Below are 24,652 nucleotides of genomic sequence, written 5' to 3'. Positions count from 1 at the left end.
TTCAGTGATTGTCGTTTGTTGGTGAAGTTAATAAGTGTTTCTTGATTTTCGTTTTTTATATATAGTAGACTGTTGGTTTTCCTGTTTGATTTATTTAACACCAATCATTTTGTGGCCCTTTATATCTTGGTGTTTGGTATGAGGCAAGGCTCCGTGTTGAAGACCGTTCTTTGACCTATAGTATTTTTATGCATATTGGCTTGGATCGTGAGTCGTATGATTGGCACTCATACCACATCTTCTTACTATTATTGACCAAATTCAAAACGATATTTTTTTCCAAAGACATCTGTTAAAATGATTTTTCTTAAGTACTTGCAGATCACAGATTTTAAAACATTATTCATATATTATTAGGACTTAGTTATACGATATATGTTCAATATATATCAAAAAATATTTTAGAAAATAATAGCGTTCTCATGGGAACAGTGGAGTGATGATTTGGCCGGGGTAGATGGATACGAATATGAAGTTTTTCATTTACAACCTTATGGTGACTTTCTAATGGAAGGAGAAAAGTTAACGTCGTCCAATAGAACTTTGCCATCTGTATTAGAGGTGAGAATAAAGGGATTAACCTTTGTTGTTTAAGTGTCCACTTTAGTGTTACTTTTTTCGCATTTAAGAAAATGGAATCGATTCAATCGAATTGTTTTATTTAATTTTCTTTCTTTGAAAACTCAAGTATTTAAACAGGTCAATGCACTCTTTTTTATAGAACAATAAAAGCTCAAAGTTGGAAGTTTTGGCAATGGAAAATACTTAATAATTTGACAAATGATCAGAAATTTGTTAGTAAGTAAATTAGTAAATTTTATATAGAGTCGGGCATGATATGTACAAAATTAACGCAGTAAACATGAGCTCTGTAGAGCTTTAAACCGACTTGATATTTAAAAACAAATAACAAATTATAGAGTTATAGTTAATCAACTATGAACTTATATCTGAAATTATATGAGTTCACCATAAAAGTTAATATATCGTGTAAAAACTCTGGATTGGATTTTGTCTCAATGTTGCAAGTTTCTAATGCCATGGTTCTCATGCATCTGATTTTAAGTGTTGTAAAAGGTATTAATGTAGGTCAAAATTTTAACATGCACGATACTAATGATGTACAAATACACATTTCAGAGTGAGTTAAATGTGACAACACCAGGAATGTATTCCATAATACTAACAGCTTTTGACAAAGCCGGCAATTATAAATCCACTAGATCTCTATTTTTCTTTGACGACAATTCATTTGTGGAAACAACATCTGGTACCAGAATGATAGTCACCGAAAGTACATCGGAAACAGATTATGAATGGGTAACTACGGAATCCAGTTTACTTCATGTCACGTGGCCTGGGCGATTTATAAATGAAAGACATGATATATATAAATGGCTGCATAAAATAGAAAGCAACAGTCATGTTGATGACGCTTATGATGATAAATATGGAAGACGAACTGTAGATTGGTTTACAAATATAAAAGGTACATTTGTAATCACGGTTATTATTTTTTTCGAACTAAACAGTAATGTTATTGTATCAGTCATGCTAAACATGTATTTGCAATGTTTATAGACAAATACTCAATCATTATATTAATGTTTAGCTTGTTTAAGGTAAAATATGCCATATAGTAAAATATGTAGTAAATGATTTCGTTAAATACATAATTGTAGAATTTATCAAGGTTTCTCTTAAAAATAAACAAATGTCAAATAAAATAAAATTAATTTTAAAGTTATTTCTATTCCTTTCCAAAATCCAGGAGCTATGATTTTTATTTTTTTTTAATTTGAAAACTGTGACGGCGATAGATCTTGTGACAACCATGTGAAAGAACAAAAATGGATTTACTTACAATCTTTTGTTTGTTTCATTTTTAGGTGTGATAAAGTTTGACATCAACTTTACAGTGTCAGGACCTGATGTTAAATCGTTCCAAGCTTATACAGATGTACCAAACATCTTACAGGAATCGGAGATTTTGTACGTCACGTGGGAAGATGGACAAAAACTGGACATAAGCGTAAAGGCTACTGACATTATTGGGGAATATGCAGAAGATTCAATAACAATTTATAAAGACATTTCTAATCCGGAATTAGAAAACCTTTGGTTATCCTACGGCAACAAAACTGAATTATTTGTTCATCGGTTAGAAGACTTATCATTAATGACGTAGGTTTTTATCATATATTTATCTGTGTATATCAAATAAAATATTATATGACTGATATTCCATAAATAAAGGCAACAGTACTATACCACTGTTCGAAAGTCATAAACCGATAGAGAGAAAACAAATCATGGTTTCAAACTAAAACCGAGGGAAACACATCAACTGTAAGAGGAAAACAACGAAACAACAGAAACACTGAAGTGAACAAAACAAAAACAACGACAATGCAACACACACAGAAACGATCTATAAGATCACAGCTGCCATTTTCCTCAGTACAAATAAATGCAGAAACATTCAGGACAGAGAAATATATCAGTAATCCACACAGTAATATATTTCAAAATAAACATTCATGCATACTAGCAAATTGAGGATCTTGAAATGATATTAAATACAGGCAATAGTAGTTTACTGATGTTAAAGTAGCTATTATATTAAATGCGTATGAGATCCTCTTTGGAGACTTATGAATGTAAAATATAGCAATAATCATTTTACTTCTGTTAAAGGTTCGAATGGGATACATATGATTATCATAGTGGTATATACAGTGTACACTGGAAGGTTTATGATAATTACACGGGATCTGACGTGCTCCATGGAAGTTCGCATGTGATGGCACAAGGAGATGCTTCCGTAATATCAATTAGTCATCTTATTTCAAGTTTCTATCATTCTTATATGTCTTAATATCCTATATTTACGTTTTCAAAGTTTGTATTGAGAGATGTTTTGCTTTTCTTCCTGTATCATATAACTGAAAAAGATAAAATACACTAAGGGATAGTAAAACTATTTCGAGTACCGAGAAGCATAAATAAATTTAAAAACGGAAATCAAAACTGTCCTCCTAACACCATACAAAAACTATAGATTTGATGAGTTTATTTTATTTACATTCTCAATTTATTTTTGCTGAATTCTTTATTTAGTTTCTTTCTTACCTCTCTGTCGCGATCATAATTGTTATTTATGTGGTGATGTTAAGTCAAAACCATGGAACGTACGCAGAAAATTAGAAATACAATGTAACCTTTTGTCAACAAGGAAATGACACTGGAAATTATGGATAATTATAATCGTCATGATTTTTTTTCTTCAGAATGTGACTTCTTGTGAACACAAATATCAGAACTCTCCTCGTGGACCCGATTGCTATTGTACCATATATCATGGATGTTTCCACCGACATTTTCATGTTAAACCGGAAATAGTGAACGGAGCTGGTTTAACTCCCGGGAAAGATAAGGGGGTTCATGACTCCGACTATTTTATAGAAATTACAGTTGTCAATAAAGCCATGCTTTCATCAGTTCTAACGAAAAAAGTAAGTGAAATAAATCAATCTTATAAAATAAATCAGTAATGTTTACACAGTGTTCATCATGTATAATTAAAACTCTTTCAAGAGTCTACATTTTGTACAGCACAAACCATCTGTAACATTACATTGCAATATTTGAAAAAATTAAATAAACACAATAATGAAAGAGACCGGGGTTAATAATTATTATTTATCATATACTTAGCATTGATATGATAGCTTTTGCATATGTGTAATGAGCGGAAGTACACAAGCCATAATTTCCCACCCGGGCTGATAACCCATATCAGGTGCATCTCGTGCACAAATCCCATAATAGTGCCTCTCGTGCAAGTTACTTCCGGTGTTTCCGGTATCGGTTGTTTACTTTTTCATTGTGACGTCAGATGTTTTTTATGACGACGTCAAAATTTACGGGAACTTTTTTGGGGATAGTTTAATACTTGCTAACAAATGCCATTGACAATTATGAATCATTTGATAGTTCAACAAACATGGAGTAGTAATGATCTTAAAACTCTTCCAAATTTTCAATGTTTCAAAATGCCTCTATAGGAAATGTTACCATAAATATATAAGGAGTTAATGATGCTGTTGTTGGACAACTATAGTATATTTGATTCATAATTTTAATTTTCTTTATAAAATGTTTGAGTGTTTTAGTTATTGCATTAGTTTATTTGCCTTACATAAAAGTATTGTCGGAAGTATATGATAAAGCGATTAATACATGGCCTTTTCGATATCAGCCTGGGTATCATCCCTCGACCCATATCAGCACCTCGACTCCGTCTCGGGTCTCGGGATGATACTCAGGCTAATATGGAAAAGGCCATGTATTAATCTCTATGTAATCACATGGGAAAATACAGGAGTCGTACCTTTCGACAATGGTTTAATATTTATTGACGAACTTGTCTGTACAATTCAAGGAAATACAAAATACTTAAAAGTATTTTAGACCTGAATTATAAGTGGTTAAGGATAGCTAATTTCATGGTATTGATGTTTCGACGTCCTCGTTTTCCGTTTGAAACCAATATATTTTTTATAACTGCCTTAAAATTGACATATCCTAATCAATATTTTACGTCATTGCAGATAACTATTGACATAAGCCCACCACAAGCAGGTGATGTTCATGATGGATTACCAGGTAGTCCAGAAGTTGATTTTCAACAGGAATTTTACCTGAATTTCTATTGGAATGGATTCTTTGATCCAGAGAGTGGATTAAAATATTACAAATAGGTCGTATCTGACCATTGTTGGACAAAAGAAGACTTATTTGCCAGCATTGAGGTACAAATATTACTTGACAATCATACCTCATCTTTTAATTTTGATGAGCATATTAGTTTTACGTTTTGTAAATAATCAAGTAAGAATGTCTGATATATCTTGTCATTAATTTTATCTGTTTAAACTGGATACTTAGTTGCGTTAGTTATGAACATATCGAGTATCAAAGAATTTCATTAATATACGGACATGCGCAATTTTATGAACAAACCTTGTGAGACCTGGGATTTTATGGATTTCTTAAATACGTCGTCCAACTTCTAACTAAGCTTGATAAGACAATAACAATAAAAAACCAAAGAGTAAACAAAGACTCAAAAAACCAAAGGACATTTACATCAACAGTTATAAATAAATAACAAGACGAACTCCACTAAAAACCGGGAGTGAAATCAGGTGTTCCGGAAGGGTAAGCATTTCCTGCACCGTATACGGCACCCGTCGTGTTATTTCTTTGTTCTGTTCGGTAATGAAGATGTTTAAAACCTTAAAATTACATTTTTTTTTATCAAATTGAATATTAATTAAAATTTCAGTTGATGACTAATGATTGAAATCGTTAAATAATGTTTTAGTTGTTTCCTAGTCGTATTCTAAATGCTTACGTCAATCTGTTACAGTCATTATATAAGCGTTGAAAACTTACTACAATTCTTAAAATGCCTGTCAGAATCAAAAAGTTGATACATTGGTATTTTTTAAAATCCCTTAATTTTCGGGTTTAAGGTACATATCTCTTAGCTTACCAAGGTATAGTTCCTGTTTTCTGTTACATTTTATATCATTGAATGACAGGTTTTCTATTTGTATTGCTTTTTATAGGGGACAGAGACATATCAAACAATTACGAATTACGTCGTCAAAAACGAGGGAAAATATTATATGACAGTAATAGCTATCAACAATGCGAATGAAGCATCCGATTCTGTTTGTTCTGATGGTGTTACTATAATGGCAGACACACCAGCTGTCACAAACTTTGTTTTAGATGGGGCTACAATTAGTCCCATACTTGTCAAAGACACCAGCAATAGACTGTGGATTATTAGGAAAAATCTTTCTCGGATTGTTGTGAACGATACTTCTATTTGCAGGTATGCTATCAATGTACCAGCGATTTGTTCAAGTTGATTTTTGTTCATAATTGACAAAACTTATTGTCAGAATCTAAAAATTTTCATACCTTCAAAATTAATTACAAATACCAGGAACATGAATATACATCAGTTGCGCTCGAATCAAGACAGGTAAGAAGCAAAATAAAAAAACAAGAGATTTTATAGTAGAAAACTCAGAAAAGTTGTATTAGAATTACATTTAAGGAACCAATTTATCTGCATGATAATTAATGGTATCTTTTCAGATACATAATGCCATAAAAAAGAAAATGCAATACATAAAACTAAATTTGAAGAGACATAAAACAAATAAAAAAAGACAAAAAACAAAAAACAAAACAGGAACATGTAATGTCAATAAAACATTTTGTATATTATGTGATGGTGCTTGAAATAAAGTTTGATATTTAACTTTAAAGAACCATTTTAAAGATAAGCGCTGCGATCGCATGAAATTACTTAACAGTGTTGTTTTCATTTTTTAAACCAATGCATTTTAAAGCCACATCACTTCAATAACAGAGGATATTCAATTGTTACCAGAAGCAGATGCGATAGATATAGATTGTTCAAACTTACCCACAGTATCTTCACCGTTTATATCAATTCTTTCAAGAACATCACAGGTGAGGTTTTTTTTATATGTAATATTCAAAAAGGTTTAAATTGGAACTAACGATAATTTGAAAATACATGTTTACACATGGAACACGTCTTAAAGTTCTCTAGAAGACTTTTATATAATTCAGGATTGTACAGAATGAGGATTAAATGCAAAATCCTTTATTGTGTTTCGTATACATTTACATATTATATTTGAAGCGTTGTACATATATAACAATATCTATTTCGTGCATCAAAAGTGCTTTCTACATTAAACTTTATCAGAAATGTTCAAAGCCAAACAGTTAAAAGCCAGTTCTGTAGAAATCCGCAACATATGTCGAGCTTTATGACTGTAAAGAGTCGAACGTAGCCAATTCAATAAAGTTCTACTTTCCACTGTACGTGTCTAGAAATGAGAAAAAAGAGAAGGCTGGATATGCGTTTAATAAAAACGGTTCATCTCACCTAAACGATTTGATTGATGAATGTAAAAACTGTATATAGACATAATTGAAATATTAGAATCATATAATTTTACATGGCACTCCATTCTACCAAATAAAAATATGTAAAGGAAAAATATTTGTTGATATACATCATTATTTCGACTTTTCTTAATAACTGGGTTGAAATGATCACATAACGATGTTAAATCTTATTTGCTGACAGAGTCTACATTTCGTGCGTAACATGGATCACTTGATCCTTGGGGCCGATTTTTTAATTTTTTTTTTAATATTTAATACATGTAGTAAGTGTGATGGCCATGATCACAATCAACGTTAACAGTGTCAATGATTTAACCTGTAATTGTTTATAATAAACTCATCATAGATACCAGGACTAAATTTTGTATATACGCCAGACCCTATAACTTACCATTCCGGAGCATTTGATATCACACATTGTTTTTACCTGGGATTCGTGCTGTTAATTCACAGGTAGAAAACTGTTGTTTGTCTCTTGAATGCGTTTTTAGTGCATGCCATACATTTCAATAGCAAATTAATCCAACTGTCAAAACATTTGAAAATCAGAAATTTCTTTTGTATGGTTATTAAATTACATTTTTTAAAAAGAGAGATAACTTTAAAATCACTTTTGTTTTACATACCGTCTGGACACCTTTAGTCTTCAAATACAAACATTATGCATTTTGTTTTCGTGATCATTAATTATTAAGATATTTTTATCAATCGTTCAAGCTAAGCATGCAATGGGATTCAGATATGGACGATATATTTGTTCACGACTACCATATAGGACTTTCATCTACAAAAAATAATCCTGCTCCAGATATTTTACCGTTCCGCTCAACCAAACACCATAGACATTTCAGACTTAATTATCCGGACCTTACTGAAGGGACATTGTTTTACATCATCATTAAATCTACCAGTAAAGCCAATGTCGATGGTATTCAGGTGAATATATTATATTAATACTTTTTAAACATACATAATTTTACCAATTCGAACATTTGTATTTGCTGCGGATGTTAATTCGGTGAAATATTTCTCATGGTGTACTCGTCGTCCTTATCCAGCAATATTCGAATGCTCTCTCAAAAAAATATTTGCACAGTTTCACACATTTCACAATGTGGGTCGTTAACTTTTGAACGTTTTTTTAAAGAGAATTATCTGAAACAAGATAGAAGTCCGTAACATGATATAATGTAATTAACAGATACGTTGATACGTTTACTATTTACGTAAACAATAAGCTGATCAAATATAAATAAATACACATTCAATATAAATGATTACATAGTCGAACATCAGTTACATTCTGTAATCGTTAATACACATACATGCGTGTTTATTAGAAGTCGCTGATGCATTTAAAAAATCACTTTTTCACATAGCAAAGTACCTTTTATATTAGTTGGATATAGTTTAGGAATTCGGTACTCAGTATCACCGAGCAAAAGTCGTAGAGATACATTGTATATCCATATTTTCTTTTTCCCAAAATTTAAAACTCATGTAACCTAGTAAGAATGACCCAAAATACTTTCATTATACGTCGCAGAAAAAGAACTTGAGATTTTTTAACTAGCACGATTACGATTTTGTACAGTAACGTGTTACCTGTACCAAGTCAGGAATATGACAGTTGATATCCATTCGTATGATCTGTTTGAGCTTTTGATTTTGCCATTTGATGAGGGACTTTCCTTCTTGAATTTTCGTCGGAGTTCAGTATGTTTGTGAAAAGTAAAATCACAAAAATACTGAACTCACAGGAAAATCTAATCGGAAAGTCCATAATCACATGGCAAAATCAAATGACAAAACCCATCAAAAACGAATGGACAAGAACTGTCAAATTCCTGACTTGGTACAGGCATTTTCAAATGTAGAAAATGGTGGATTAAACCTATTTTTATAGCGCCAAACCTCCCACTTTTCACAGTCTCATCAAATTCTGTGATTTTTACTTATTTTCTTATGACAAATATGTGTACATGTAATAATGCCACACGAAAAACTAGCATGACTCATTTACAGTTAAGAAAATGTCATATCGTATTTTAAGATCATACAAAATTGATCCTTATTATTAAAAAATCTTCATATCTATATCATAGGGAACATCAGTGTTTTTAATCTAGGAAAAACTCTTCTTATATTTCTGAATATTTGATTTGTATAGAGTTATGGTCCTGTTGTAATAGACGTAACAGCTCCAGTTTTTACTGGTTCACACATTAATTTGGAGCTCAAAGATGAAACACTTATTGCTAATTGGACCAGAACAGCATTCACAGATGAAGAGGATCCCCATCCTCTTACGTATCAGTTTGCACTAGGTTAGTATGAAAAATAAGAACATTTGCAGCAACATAAGATACCTGACAGCAGTGAAAACATCTATTGTTTTTTATGTACTTCATCAGGACAAGAGAAAAAGAATAGTTGTTAAGCTGAGGTCACACATTCACGATTTTTACTGCCGTCCTTGATAAAATATTTTAAAAGCCTGTGAATCGTGGATGGAAATTCAAACTTAAAATTAAAAATTTGTAAAAAAAATATTTATAATCACGACAACAATCAGATATTATTCAGAAAGTGTCGATATTTTAGAATTTCTGTGCGAATTTGGCCCGATAATCCCTTCATCCCAATCCATTGTAATCTGATTTGTATCTTTCATATGGTTAACAACGATCGAATCTGTCCCAAAATCTGCGTCTAGATTATACCGTCAGGCTTCAGACAGTGACCAGACGGTGAACTGACGCTGACAGAAGAAGTCCGTTAGAAACTACTTCGGCATATTTTGAATGATCAGGTACTAGAGGAACGTAATCCTATCACGATCCTTGCAAACGGTTTTGTCTCACATCAGTCGTATTGTGTTCTGTAATTGTTCTGACTCTGACGTGGGTATCATTTCCGAATTTCGTACTAATAACGGAACTGTTCCGGAACGGTTTCGGCAAAGACGGTTCGCATTCGACAAGATATGGATGCAATCTGGACTCAATCGGCAATAAAACAGCAATGATTTGTGCACATCATTCCCGATGCACAGGACACCGTCCATAAAACACAGAACTTGTTAGGATTTTGATCCGAAACAGCAGAATCTGTGACGACATAGTCCCGATTGTAATCCGACTAGACATTATCGGCTGAGTATCCCGAATGTTACAGGCAGCACCTAACTGTCGGGGTGCTTGGTCGACATCTTCGAACCATTCCCAATCCGTAGGAATTAGTTACGAACTTATACTACTGCGTTCAGACAATTATGGAACATTCCAGATAATTGAGGATAATTATCCACCTATATCATTTTTCGTGTTTTAATGCGGTATGGTCTCATACGGGAGCCATAATTGGCAATGTTTGACCGCTGCATAAAGCGCTTATCCGAAATCTAGGTTATCTTTGATCTGATTTATCATTTACAGATAGTCCTTTTTTATAATAAAGGTAATATAATGGTTTACTTTTTTAAATTGTTATTTGGATGGAGAGTTGTCTCATTGGCACTCACACCACATCTTCCTATATCTATCCAAAAGAACGTTAATGTTCATATAAATTGTCGATTATGAAGAATGATACGAAAAGAAAAAAAAAACATTCTGTTCATTGGAGATATTACAATACAAAAATACTGTAAGAATGTTAGATGAGACGTTGTGTTATGTTACACGCTCTTGTTTTCATTTTTCTTTATTATGTGTTGTGTACTATTCTTGACTTTGTCTTTTTCTTTATCATCCACAGCGATGTCTTTATTTTTGACTTATGAGTTTGAATGTCCCTTTGATATCTTTCGCGTCGTTTTTATTTGGTAAAAGGAATCTATCAGACAATTTAAGGATTATGTACCCTTGTGTTGCTTCAATGCTAAACATATGGAAATTTTATAGAAAATCCACAGCCTTCAACCTTGTTCTATCATATTTGGCAATTTGATGACTGATAGATATAGGATTAATGCATGCAGTGCTAGCATTGATTTCCTTAAAACAAGTTTATTAATGTAGTTATTGGTTAGAACAAATAAAAATATGGACCAAATCAAGTACACCTTTCAGGGTGCGCTCGACTTTAGTTACTCTGCACGAGGTATTTTGGAATTTACAGGTTGGTTAGAACTTTTTGTAAAAAATAAACACTAGCACATCATAGAAAAGCAAGTGAGTAATCTATGTTTCAAATTTTATAACAAAAATCTCTATATTAAAGGCTGTGGATTTTCTATAATAATCTTGGTTTATTTGCCACAAAGTACTCTTTTTCTATTAAATGCAATGCAACAGTAAATAATAATGCTTTGCATCAAGTTTCCCCCTAGTATATGTTCAAAAAGGCCTGTCTTTATTATTCATTATATCTGTAGTTTTGATACAATTGATGTTTAAAAAATTCATACAAAAATGGCTACAGAAGGGTACATAAACCTTGAGCACGAAAACACACCATCTTCGATTCATAGTGACTTGGTAGAAATGCAAAAAATTTGATACTATAAGTTGATGACAATCTTTCAAAGTATTGTAAACAAACTTCTATGATTTAAACTGCATGTAATACATAAACTTACTCAATTAACTCATATTTTCGTTAGGTCATGCTGCAAGCGGAACAGACGTTATCTCTTATCGTCCACTACAGTACAATACCAAATGTATCAGGGCAGAACCACCTGATTGCACAGCTATTGACACTACGTCACTGGACTGGTCATTACACGGACATCACAATTACTATGTCACCATTAAAGTAACAAATCTTGCTGGTTTGTCCATAACTAAGACATCAGTAGTTTATACACACGACATACAGTTACCGTCTGCTGGAATAGTGTATGACATAAATCCAAACAGTGGCAATGATAGTTCTTTAAAGGTAGTAGTTACGTATTGGTTGAATCTTTTTATGAAGTCTACATGTGTAAATAAACTCTGTTAAATTGACAACCTTTAAGTATATCAAGTGTTTTTAAAGGATGAAATAGTTAACATTGATCATGCCTAAATTTACAGGCGTAATAACCAATATCATTGTCGAAAATTTGGATATTATATCCAGTATTAATTAATTTTTTTTCTCATATTATTTTAATCAAAATAAGAATAACGAATCGTGCCTTTTTTTAACCTTTCTGTTAATGATTGAAATCTGGTTACTGCGATAAATATATCCCTAAACAAAATATTTATTATATCAGTGGTTAACCATGTGTTTCTTTTCATTTATTATTTTATGATTTTTTTAATTCAGGACCTTATTGACATTGATTTTTCTGTGAAGTTTGATTCCCTGGCTGCAGAATGGAAAGGATTTTACCATCCACACTTATCTTTACATTATAAAGTCTGTGTTGGAACAGTGAAAGGGAACTGTGATGTTACAACAAAAACTAACATTGACAGTTCGACCCATCAACATGTATTTGATAACTTGCTGCTAAAAAACTTCCAGGTATGTTATCATTGTATTATAACTAAAATATCATATATCGATTACAAAGACAATTCAATGTATCCTACAAAGAATGTAGTGAATCAAAAGAACCGGATACTCAGATTGAACAGGAGTCGCCTGCTATGTATGCATCTCCAACCATGGAAATCAACACTTAGACTAAATTTCACATTTGGGTATCAAAATTAATCGATTAAGTTACAGATTAAGCGACTGTTCTGGTATCATCTACCGATCAAAAACTAAATCGCTACTGAGTTGAGACACATACATATCTTAAACTAATAAACGATGCTATACATAATCACTCTGTTAGCCTTATTTTTGTATAAGTAGCACGCCCCTTATAATAAAGTCCGGCTCAATATGCACGAGCGTAACGTATTCATTGAGGAGAGAAATGTTAACGCCATACGATTGGACTGAGTGTATGCTATTGAATTAGAAAGTTGCAATCATCCTTTGTGATAATTCCGAGGAAAAGAACACTATCTGATGCAGACCTTCTTGTGTAGTTTGAATCGTTTTTTTCAAGTTACTCAAGTTCACAAAAGATGCAAAAAATAAAATAACAAAATTATTCCTAGGCAAATTCAAATAGGAAAGTCCGTGATCAGATGGCAAAATCAAAAGCTGAAACATATCAAACAAATGGATATAAACTGTCATATCCTGATTTGGTACAGGCAATTGTATAAAAGTTACATAGAATTCTATTATATTGACAACGATGTGTGAATAAAACATACTGACATAATAGGTAAAATTGCCTACAATAAGGGTACTGCGGTCAAAATTGTGTTAGAATCAGAGTCAGTCAGCTTTGCTAGCCAAGGGTACGGTTTTCAACCGATAGATGGCGCAACATTGATATCACAAATTTGGCTTAATCTGCCAAGGGGATAGAGGAGGAGATTGGAGCGTAACCCTTGCCTATAAAAACAAACAAATATGTAACAAAAAACAAAAAAACAAAAAATGCATAAAGACAAATAACCTAAGCAAAAACGAATTACAAAATACAAAAATGTACCATAGCACAATAACACAATGATGGGTTGTAAAAGTAAATACAGAGCCGGAGCCAGCATTCAGTAAACATAACCAGGTACATTAAGGAAGACATATTATGATACTGAATTGTTTTATCCATTACTATAAAAAGACCATAATTCTAGAAACAACTCGGTTTGCTCTTTCTGGTTCTTGAATCGAATTCTCCATAGAAAATTACATTTGTTTATGGATATTGGAAATACATCTTCATTTTGAAAACATGCGAAAATATTTTCCCATTTTCAATTTTATTTTACTTTCAGAAATACTACGTAACCGTGGAAGCTGTTACCAAAATTGGTTCTATCAAGGAATCATCAGACGGAATTACTTTCATCAACAATGCAACAGAAATATCTGGAGTAACCATTAATGATGGGTCTCTATGCTCAGGTGTCATTTTCTTACTTACTCCTGTTTAAAATTCCCCATTACTAATACTGTTACGGTGAGGTCACAAGTAAAGTAAGCGTCAAGCCCTGTTTTAAGATGTTCGAAAACAAACGAAATACTATTCACAATAGTACCATAGAAATCGAATTTTATAGTTTTTTAAATGATGGTATTGTTTGTGTTTGTAATTTTAATATTTACATGTGACTACCTGAATATCTCTCTATTTTCTTCTCATGATTACACTTTAAACAACATAGTCAGTGAGTGCATTTCTTAACTTAAAAATAATTTCATCGTTCATACTATACATTTTCATACTGTGATGAATATTTGTGAAAAAAAAGTATGACAATAACTTTATAAACTATTGCAAGTCAGTTTAATATAAGATATTGCTTTGTTGTAGACCCAGTTGTCTTAAATGGGAGTCATCATATACGGGTAAGTCTAAAACATTTTGAAATGATGTTTGTTATGTAATTTCTAAAAAATGTCTAATGAAAACAGACAACATTGTCCAAATACCAGTAGTTGTATAATATATTGAAAAATACACATCGATCAAAAAGAAATAAATTAGCGTAAGATTTTAAAAAAAATGATGGAATCACATGATTTCGAAGAAGCGCGACCGGGTTTGTCTATAAGGTAAGAGTCTCATAAATAGCAGGTATCGACAGCTATGGAAATTCACAACCAATCATTATAAAATTGGCACAATCGGGTATAAGATACAATCAGTAACTTCTAGGTCAGACGTCTTTTCGAGTATTTTATGGTCTAATACAGAGAACACATGTCGTTTGTCAGTTGAGACATAAGGAAATCATATATGACAACAAATCTTCATGGGGAACGTAATACGTATGTAATATCAGGTTCGCCTAAAAATTATTGTGTAATTGAAACATCAAGACCCTTTTATACCAATCTGTATAGAGAGAAAATGCACGACATTAACTTAAAAGTGAGATAGATCAATAATTGGGAAGTTGAAATCCTAACGTTTGTTAAATATCATTAAATAAAGATTTCCATCTGTGTCAATATTTAGAACAAGATCAAAATATTAAGCCAAAACTGGTGAAAAGACATGTTATAGTCGACATAGCACTACATAGAACACGCGGAATTGAGATACGAACTCCAACAACTAAATTTCTTTATTGAAACTTGTGTACAAAACTTACCAATAATGTTACCAGTCTTTAATAATATTTTAATTGTTTAACATTATTAATTATTTTTCACAGGATATAAGTTATAGATGTGAAACCGATATAGATTACCAAACATCGACTACATCTCTTTCAGCTAAGTGGGAAATTCCAGACGACAAACTAAAACAAATTGTTAGAAACGCATATTGGAGCATTGAACAACGATCTCCAGTGGGAGGTATTTATTGGATTTGTTAAGAAATACATTATTGTTGCAATTAAAAAATTCTAACAGCGGTATACTATAGTTGCCTTTATTTATTGCAAACTTTGTCATCTTTTCAAATAAAGAGATAATTTATGTAAAAGCACAATGACTTTATATTGTTCCTTTTCATTATACTCCAAAATATTATATATAATTGTATACAGTGAACCTCTCACTATATTTTTGTAGATATGTGGATACGGTACAGAGACTTCAGTTACATAGGAAGTCAAAGTCATGTGATAGTGAATGAGTTAGATCTACAGCCTGGTTTGACATACAGATTTACTATAAAGCTGTGTGCTGATGATGTATGTTTCCCCAAAATAAGCAGCAATGGTGTAACCGTTATACCGAGTTACCCTATAACTGGTTCTATTGATGTGAAAATAGAAATTCAAAAGGTTATTATTATTTATATATAAAGAGAAGGAATGGTGATATCCGGGCAAAAATTAGCAAACTGACGATAGGGAATAAAGAAGCGTAAAAGGCAAAAGAGCAACAGCCCTCTATCAAGAAAATCATGAGCGGATATACAAGCCTGTAAATCAGGCCGTTCGTTTTCTCGGTTAAATTGTTTAACATTATGTCTTTAAAAGCTGACTTTGTGGTATGGTATTCTAAGTCGGTTCTGTCACCTATAGTTGCTTACAGTTTGATTCTGATGCATTTTTGTCAAATTTGAAATGAGCCTTTTTTTATTCTAAAAGTGTCGATTTGTTTGTTCAATATTAATAAATATTTATGAATGTTCCTGCCTTGCCTACGTTGATTATAATTTTCATGAAAAAAGCCTTGATCACTGAATGTTTTACACATGTTGCATCAAACTCGCGAATATATATAAAAAAAACGTGTCTTGCACATCGTGTATGATAAAATTGGACACGTATAACATGGGTTAATAAAACTATTTAATTCACTAATTGTTAACCTATCTATCACAGCAGACGTTTAATATTAATTTCAGCTCATAGTGACCACTGCTGCTATGTATGACCCCGATATCGAAGACAGATCGGAAGCAATAGATGCAATAGGAGTATATGAATGGGCTATAAATGGTGGTTCATACGGAGACGGATTGTTGGAAAAGTGGGCTGAAATAAACACTATTCGGAAAATAAACAACACTCATGTAAGATAACCAAGCCTACACATATTATTTGTTGTATTAAAAACTTTAGTTGTAAAAAATAAATAATTTAAATTTGTCATTTCATTTTTACATTGTAATTTATTGTTAGAATGCAAGCTTTCAAATATCTTCAATTGTACAAGAGTTGAAATTTAACATAGAAGTACAAAGATTTAAAACCATTTAGTTGCTTATACTGCTTTATCTCCATTTGCAATTAACGCACATGTAAATTATAAAACTCATTTGAATTCTTATCTGAACTTATTGTCAAACTGAGTAAACACCTTGATAAGCTAATTTTGTTCTTCGTTAGGTTGAATTTGATATAACATTGTTCGGCGAAATAGATTTTTCGAAGTGCAAGCGTTTATATATCAGAGGAGCTAATAAAGCTGGAGTTTGGTCTGTTGTATCAACAGATTTAAAACAGTGTCATGTAGTTGACAGCCATAGTCAGATTAAAGCAAGAATCGTAATTGACGCACTTGGTACAGCAGGTATCTATATTTTTTATGGTTTTATCGGTAAACAAACATTGAACCTATTAAAAGGGCAAAAACAATGGGAAACTTCAATGACAAATGGCCGTAACCTTGAAACATGGAAAAACGAATAGAAGATAAAAACAACATACAACAAAACACTGCATAGAAAACTAAAGCCGATAAAAACAAAATCTACCCTAAAACTGCTATTCAAAACTACCCGGAAAGAATAGCACATTATAGCATCATTCAGAACACGTCGTATTGCTTATATTGAGCACAAAATTAAGTTAATTTGATAAGGAAAGTTTGTCATATGTGTTGTACTTTTACAATTAAAACGTAGCTCAGTAAAGATCGGTTTAAAATCTTAAAATGATCAAACTGCACACGTCTATTAGTTACCGCTAACTAAATCTAGCTAGTTCACTGTGTTATGTTCAGTCTTCACTCATATGTATACGTGTCAATTAAAACATTATCAACAAATGTTTTGTTTTGTTAACAAACCATTTAATATGTAATAAAACAACAACTCATTAACAAATGAATTCAAATAAATGATACTTACTGTATATTTCGAAGAACAGCGTTTACGCAAAGCATTCGAAACTTTGTCAATATTATATTTAGTAAAATTCAAGTAAATAAAATGAAGCGTTGGACAATTTAACAAAAACAAAGATGTTTGCTGCTTTTGTCCAAAAATTATGTTTTTTGTCTGAATTTTGATCGTTCTAAAGTCATTTTGCCATACTTATGGTATGCATTTCTGTCATAATGAATCGATTTTCTTTCTATACTTATATTATTAAATGTCAAAACTAAAGAATATTTAAGCTTAAAACAGTCTTGTAATATACAATAGAGTTGCAAGATTTCGTCCGAATTGTGTTAAAAAAAAATTGACGTGTTCTTTTGAAATTTGAAGTTAATGTCAAACCTTAATTTTTCAACAAGAAACTTTATATGCAAGGAATAATTATTAGCTTTTTATATTTTAAAAGCACTTGTCTATATATATTATAATAGATTGTGTGGTGCCTGAAGCATGAAGTCGTCTTTTCTTTCTTTATTGTTTCGCTCAATTATCGTTATATTGACTTATAGTAATATATTTTCACTCACAACCATCGACGAAGATGATCTGTAAAAACCAAGACAAGTTATTAACTTTGAAATAACATCTTTTAAAACTTAGATAATAATGAAGATAGTATTGGCGGTGATGTATTTCTCGAAGAAAACGCAGCTTGGATAACAACGGATGTAGATTATACGCCTTTCAAGAATGTTCTGTCTGCTGTATGGCCATCACTTAGATATAAATCATATCAGTGGGGAGTTGTTGAAGTAAACAGTAATAATGCACAGACGTTCTATAAAGAATTCACAGATGTTGTCATTACCGATCCATGCTCTCATCCTAATACAGTGATATGTGGACAAACTGGTAACGTAATCGTTTTTTTTCATAAAATACAACTTATGCTTTATGTTGTGAATTCATTCAAGTATGTTGTCAAATATTTGATGATGCTGATCGTAAAAATTGAGAATTAAAACGGAGAATGCATCAAAGAGACAACAACCCGACGAAATGAAATATAAAAAAAAAAAAAACAGCCCAACACCTATATTGTTCAAAGAAGCGACAAAATCCAGCTGCCCTCTAGACATGAAATGACGTTATTCTGTAAATCAAGACTAAAATTTAACGTTATAACATTAAATTAAAATGCTTTGTAAGAAAAACAATACCTTTTTACACGGATGTATCAGTATCTTATCGTTGTCACTATGAAGTAGACACCGATGTTATATGTAGCGTCAAGTAACGATATCTTTATAACTCTTTGACAACTTTTGGCATATTGTTATTGGTATCATATTGTAAAAAGTGTTTTCAGACTAATAAAAAATGTGTATGTTCTGATTGAAGAGCATTTCGATAAAGCTACTTTTTATAACTTCAACATCAGTTGCCGAATCATTTATCACTATTGACAAAGTCAACTTGATAAAATAACAAATTGAAGAAATTGTAAAATATACTTCGATTCCCTTACAGACAAAAACTTCGCAAATATACATTTTAATGAGACTGAATATTTAACTCATGGAAGACGGTATTCAGTATGTATATATGCACCCGAAACTGTGATCAAACATGAGAAATGGACAGAAACATTGGACACAGTGACATCATGTAGTGATGGTGTAACAGTTGACTTAACACCACCTGTACCTGGAAAAGTGTGGATTGGTCCTGATCCAATTGTATTTTATCAGGTAACTTTGCTGAAATTCGTTTAAACTTTTTTTAAAGATTCCAGGGTGATGTAAAGAACAAATATATTTTATGTCCTTGAAACTGTGTCTTTACAGATATGTATGCAAAGTTTGACAGAAATAAGTTACAAAGATTTTCAACTTCGTACTTTAATTAGCCTGTTGACCGATGTCAACGAAATAAGTATCTCGAGTACGCAATACCATGCCAGATATCACACGGATTTAAGTAGAACTCGTAACTGTAAATCAGTTTAGTTGCAAAAGATATTTGTTGGAGAGGATTCAATACATTAATAGAATGATATAACCAAAATTATCATTTAGTTTTGATTATAATCATGTGTACAAAAGTAATAAACGCGGATATGTTCTTCACAAGAATTAAAAAAGGCACCTGAATTATAATATCTTGAATATTGACGAAGCTAAACAGTATTCCAGCAAATTGTCAAATTCAAACCGTTCTTAACAAGGTTAATAAAGATATAAAAGCATATACATCATGAATAAGAAAATACGTGTTGGGTGTAACTATACATTTGTTTCTGCTTTGATTTCTTATCGTCCCATTGGGAAAGATTGATATGAAACTGATAACAATATATTAGAATTGACGAAATTCAAAAAAACTTGAAAATAATGCAAATTAATAATTTCCTTAACGTACTACTTAATAGGATTGTTTTCCCCTCTGAAATTAGTTATATCAAAAGTTTTGATGTTCAACCCTGTAAACCACCATTTCCGATGTGAAACTAAAAAATAATTTTTCAGAAATAATCATCAATGCTTTTAAGCCTATGGTAGCATACACTATAAATTGATAATTTTGCGATACCATATGGCATATTTTGTTCATAGTGAACAAAAAGGTAAAGCATGCTACACATGATACACAATAGAACAAGTGATCTGTTAAGTTTCTTATTGACAATAAATTTGTTGAATTTTGAGGTAGTCATTTTCGAAAAATTGTCGGCATTCCAATGGGAACCAACTGTGTACCTCTCCTTGTCGACCTCATTTTATTTTCATACGAATTGGAGTTCCTTCAGATACTTGTCAAAAACAAGCCAGATCATTTAATTTCACATTCAAATATATTAATGATGTTATTCCATTGACAATCAAAACCTTTCTCATGGGATGACAGTAATATATCCTCTATGACCTATGACCATATATAAAAAAAAGTCCAAAGACACGGCTTCCTCTGTCTCATTTTTAGACTAATGCCTCGAATAAGACATAAGCGGTTATCTCACTACCACCTTAGTAATTTTTACCACTTTTTGAGCCAGGGTTGTGTCAAAGAACGTCTCGTCAATTGAAGATACCAATATATTTCTTTATAAATATTACGTATCATCTTAAAGAAAACGCAAGATGATCTTAAGGAATATATTCTTTCTAGTTACAGACGTTTTTAACAATAGCAGCTACGTGTTGAAGTGTTCTTTAAAATAATTACTTTTACTGTGTATTATATTTTTGAGAATATCCATTTGACATGGCTTGGTACTTATACATACCATCATTGTGTTATTGTGCAATGGATATTTTGTAATCATATCTTTCATGTTTTGTAATGGGCCTTTTCTTTACGCTTTTTTCTTTTTCTTTTAGAGGTTTAATTAACTATAAACCCAGGTTTAATCCATCATTTTTTTAAATAAGAATATATCTATACCTAGTCAGGAATATGACAATGGTTATCCATTCATTTGATTTGCTTGAGCATTTGATTGTGCCATTTGTGTAGGGACTTTCCGTTTTGAATTTTCCTCGGAGTTCTGTATTTTTGTTATTTGACTTTCTCCTATAGACTTCCTCGTCAGATATCACTGTGAGTTGGGACTCTTTTATTGATGTCGAAGAAGAAAGCCATGCTATGCATTCATCTGGAATCAAACAGTATTTCATTTCAATTGGTAAGCCAGTAGATTTAATTGAGCATTGAAAAACTACAGCTACCTAACTTTAAGTACATAATTTGATGCCTATGTATCAACTTTATATAATTCAACCTCTATGTGCCCAATACAAATAAGTTGAAAATACAAATAGACAAATAATAATTTTACAATTGACAAGTCCTTGCTTGCATTTGTTGTGATAAGTCTGTTTAAGAAGAACACGTGTCTTTCGTACTAAATTATAACCTTGGTATCTTTATAAGTATTTTGATAGCACGGAAAACGCACTTTAATTTTTTTTTAAATTTATATATTTACTAAAAGATTTTTTATGTATCTAATATGCATTTATTTATAGCTACCTTGTGACAAATAACACTTAACAATTCAATAAACAATTTTTCATTGAAAGATATTTTTTTTATTTTGAATCACATCCAAAAGATATCAAACTCAATAAACAATTGTTCATTGAAAAGATTTTTTAAAAATTTTGAATCACATCCAAAAGATATCAAACGTGACGCCAAAAAAATCATTTTACCGAGTAGCATACATTTCATTGATTATGCAAATTACACTGTGTTGGCATATTGAAGGAATATGATTGGAACAAATGATGACAATATGTATATCATGTATTTTTATAGGTTCTGTTGAAGGTGGTGTGGATATTGTTGATAACCACAATGTTGGTTTGACAAACCATATGTCTTTCCATAATCTACAACTTCAAAACGGTCATAAATACTTTGTAACTGTAAAAGGTAATACCTCATGATTATATCATGTACATGGATATAGACCAACAATTATCGAATTAGCGTTTTATCGTTAGCACTTAAAACTGTAAACGTCGTTGCAGATATTGACATTTACCTTTCAAAGAAATATTTATATTTTAGCAAGATTACGAACTAAAAGTGAAACTCTGACAATTTTCTATTGTGTCTGTTTGTTTTGTTCACGCATCGTTGTCAATACAATGGAATTTGATGCGACTGTCATCCAAGTAAGAGGTTAAGCTAGCTATAAAACCAGCTCTAATCCACAATTTTCTACATAAGAACATGTCGTTTGATGTGTTTGAGCTTTTGATTTTGCCATTTGATTAGGGACTTTCCGTTGTGAATTTCCCTCGGAGTTCAGTATTTTTGTGATTTTACTTTTTTCCTATTAATTTCATTGATAGTGTCTGGAGGCTGCTATTTTTTCAATAAATACATTGAAATTTCCAATAGGAGCTCCTTTTACGAATAAAACAGTGCCACTTTAAATATGAAGTTTTGTAAAAAAACATATCTTAGAATGGCATGTTCATATGCACTACTATGTTTTTCAAAGTTCAAAAGGAAGGGCTGTGTGGCATGTTTTATATATATATATGCCTCGAACTTCTAAACTTTTAAACTCATACTAAAATTCTGTTATACCAACCCTTTACTTTCGGTCTTTCTCGGAATACCATTTAGCCGTTATTCATGTGTATTTTTATTGATAATACTCCAAGTTATGTCTCTATGAAATCAAGAATAAAGATCATATTCGGGAACGAGTAGGTAAACCATAAAAAATATCTTTGTATATTATATCTCTCCCCTTGTGAAAATATAAAATGACAGCGCCTTTCGGATACATGTAACGAAATACAAATATTGGTATAACTTCCATGATATATTGCTATAACACTGTACTGTTGCTAGTAATTATATATTAAAAATATTTATTGTTTTAGGCTTCGAAATGTTGATTTTTCATCATTTTTTAAAAGGTATTGACTTCATAAACCGAACTGCAGAAGTTCGATCGTCTCCTATAACTGTTGATACAACACCACCAGAAATATCGGGCGAGTCCATTTATATCAGTGGTAGACTGATTTCTAATCTGACTGTAATACAGGCTTGGTAAATATGAATATGTAGAATGTTTGTTTAAAAAAAATAACATAAAAGTTATGATTATCTTTTAACACGGATACATTTGTAATTCGATCTTAAAAAAACGTTCAGCAAATATTAAAAGCCAAAACAATTAAAAGAATATGTTTCTACAATGAAAAAGAAATTCATATTTTGTCATAAATAACAATTTATTTGTAACAGTTGGGAAGACGTTTTTATTGATGTCCAAAGCGGAATAGATTACTATACATGGGGAGTAGGTTCGCTCAGTGGTCAGGATGATATCATACCGTTTTCAGAAATTCGTGAAAACTGTGGTGTGTCCGCAGAAGATGAACATTTTGATTTAACAGAAGGCCATCCATATTTCATAACAATTTCGGTAAGTAACATGTATATGCTAAAATAAAAATATAATTATTTGGAAGAATAATCGTTTTGATTTACCGGTGTCCAGCAGTTCAAATAAAACAAATACAAACTCAACGATTTGCCATGTAAAGAAAATACCTCAAAATGTATACTAGTATGTCCAAATCTGTCTCAAGCGGAAACAGTTGCCTAAAGTTTGAGACAGGGATTAAAAAATAGAAATCATATATTGCGAGCATTATTTTTATACAATGATGTTTTCAAACTAAAAAACAGGAGCATTATTTTGCTATACTAAGTACACCAGACGTCAGTATAGAAAATAATGCTTATTTAACATGGAACTGTGAAACGGCAAATTTTAGATATGATTAATGTTGCCATGTTAATACGGGCAACCTCCACATCGTTAAAAACTTTCTAAAAAATGACCAATATATCATCTACCTTTAAAAATAATTTTAAAAGAGTGTCATTTGTTCCTTAAAGACGCTCTTTCGTCTATCTGGGAAATTGGCGAACAAGGCAGAAACATTGTAAAAATATCTATTATTCTTTGAACAAATGTATGAATATATCATTTTGTAAATAATCTAGATGTATGGTTTTCTAAAGCCCATTTATAGAATAAGAAATAAATTTAAGGTATTCGGGAAGTGTTTTTCGTTCATACCAACCTAAAGAACAGCCAAAAATATGGGAGTGGTATGACATATATACTACATGGAAGTATGAACTTATAAATTCTTCTACATTCAGGTCCGTGTGCTCCGGAGAGAACCATATATTCAATCATATCTTCACCGTACTATTTATATTCTTACCCTCCTTACACTTTTGAAAGCCCTACTGCTTAATATGTTTTTTCTACATAAACAAAGACATGTCAAATGTCGTTTTATCTTGGCTTCTCTTGAGTGTTTTACAGCTAAAGTTTCAGTGAATTTACCTATTTCCCTAAATATCATCAACGGACTTTTTTTGATTTTTTAAATAAAGAATATGAATATTATGGACTTAATAATTTTGGAGTGCCAAAACCAATAGGATGTTCTAGATAAATTACGTGCTTTTGAAGGTCCGTTCTATTTGGTAGACAGCTATGACTTTTTGACACATTCAGGTCCCTTTTAGTTTTAATAGCTCTTCAACATTTGTATTAGG

At 31.6% G+C, this 24,652-nt stretch overlaps 1 protein-coding gene across 2 annotated transcripts in view; it reads left to right on the top strand.

The window, feature by feature from the left end:
• Positions 1-4,675: 4,675 nt before the first annotated feature.
• Positions 4,676-24,652, top strand: part of LOC143046131 (uncharacterized) — a 47,700-nt gene continuing 27,723 nt past the window's right edge. Inside the window, exons 1-19 of one of the 2 annotated variants that reach the window (XM_076219132.1) lie at positions 4,676-4,814; positions 5,637-5,908; positions 6,435-6,558; positions 7,744-7,962; positions 9,197-9,353; positions 11,633-11,913; positions 12,289-12,489; positions 13,812-13,941; positions 14,351-14,385; positions 15,198-15,342; positions 15,562-15,776; positions 16,346-16,513; positions 16,830-17,013; positions 18,203-18,454; positions 19,073-19,293; positions 21,122-21,227; positions 21,863-21,979; positions 22,984-23,119; positions 23,318-23,498. In XM_076219132.1, coding sequence (XP_076075247.1) covers positions 5,697-5,908; positions 6,435-6,558; positions 7,744-7,962; positions 9,197-9,353; positions 11,633-11,913; positions 12,289-12,489; positions 13,812-13,941; positions 14,351-14,385; positions 15,198-15,342; positions 15,562-15,776; positions 16,346-16,513; positions 16,830-17,013; positions 18,203-18,454; positions 19,073-19,293; positions 21,122-21,227; positions 21,863-21,979; positions 22,984-23,119; positions 23,318-23,498 — 3,084 coding nt within the window. In that variant the 5' untranslated portion in view covers positions 4,676-4,814; positions 5,637-5,696. Of the gene's footprint in view, positions 4,815-5,636; positions 5,909-6,434; positions 6,559-7,743; positions 7,963-9,196; positions 9,354-11,632; positions 11,914-12,288; positions 12,490-13,811; positions 13,942-14,350; positions 14,386-15,197; positions 15,343-15,561; positions 15,777-16,345; positions 16,514-16,829; positions 17,014-18,202; positions 18,455-19,072; positions 19,294-21,121; positions 21,228-21,862; positions 21,980-22,983; positions 23,120-23,317; positions 23,499-24,652 lie in introns of those variants that run through there. The other variant, XM_076219133.1, reaches the window with a different exon arrangement.

Source organism: Mytilus galloprovincialis, chromosome 9 (genome assembly GCF_965363235.1).
Source record: "Mytilus galloprovincialis chromosome 9, xbMytGall1.hap1.1, whole genome shotgun sequence".
Taxonomy (NCBI): Eukaryota; Metazoa; Mollusca; class Bivalvia; order Mytilida; family Mytilidae; genus Mytilus; species Mytilus galloprovincialis.
This window is presented reverse-complemented; position numbering and strand designations above follow the sequence as displayed.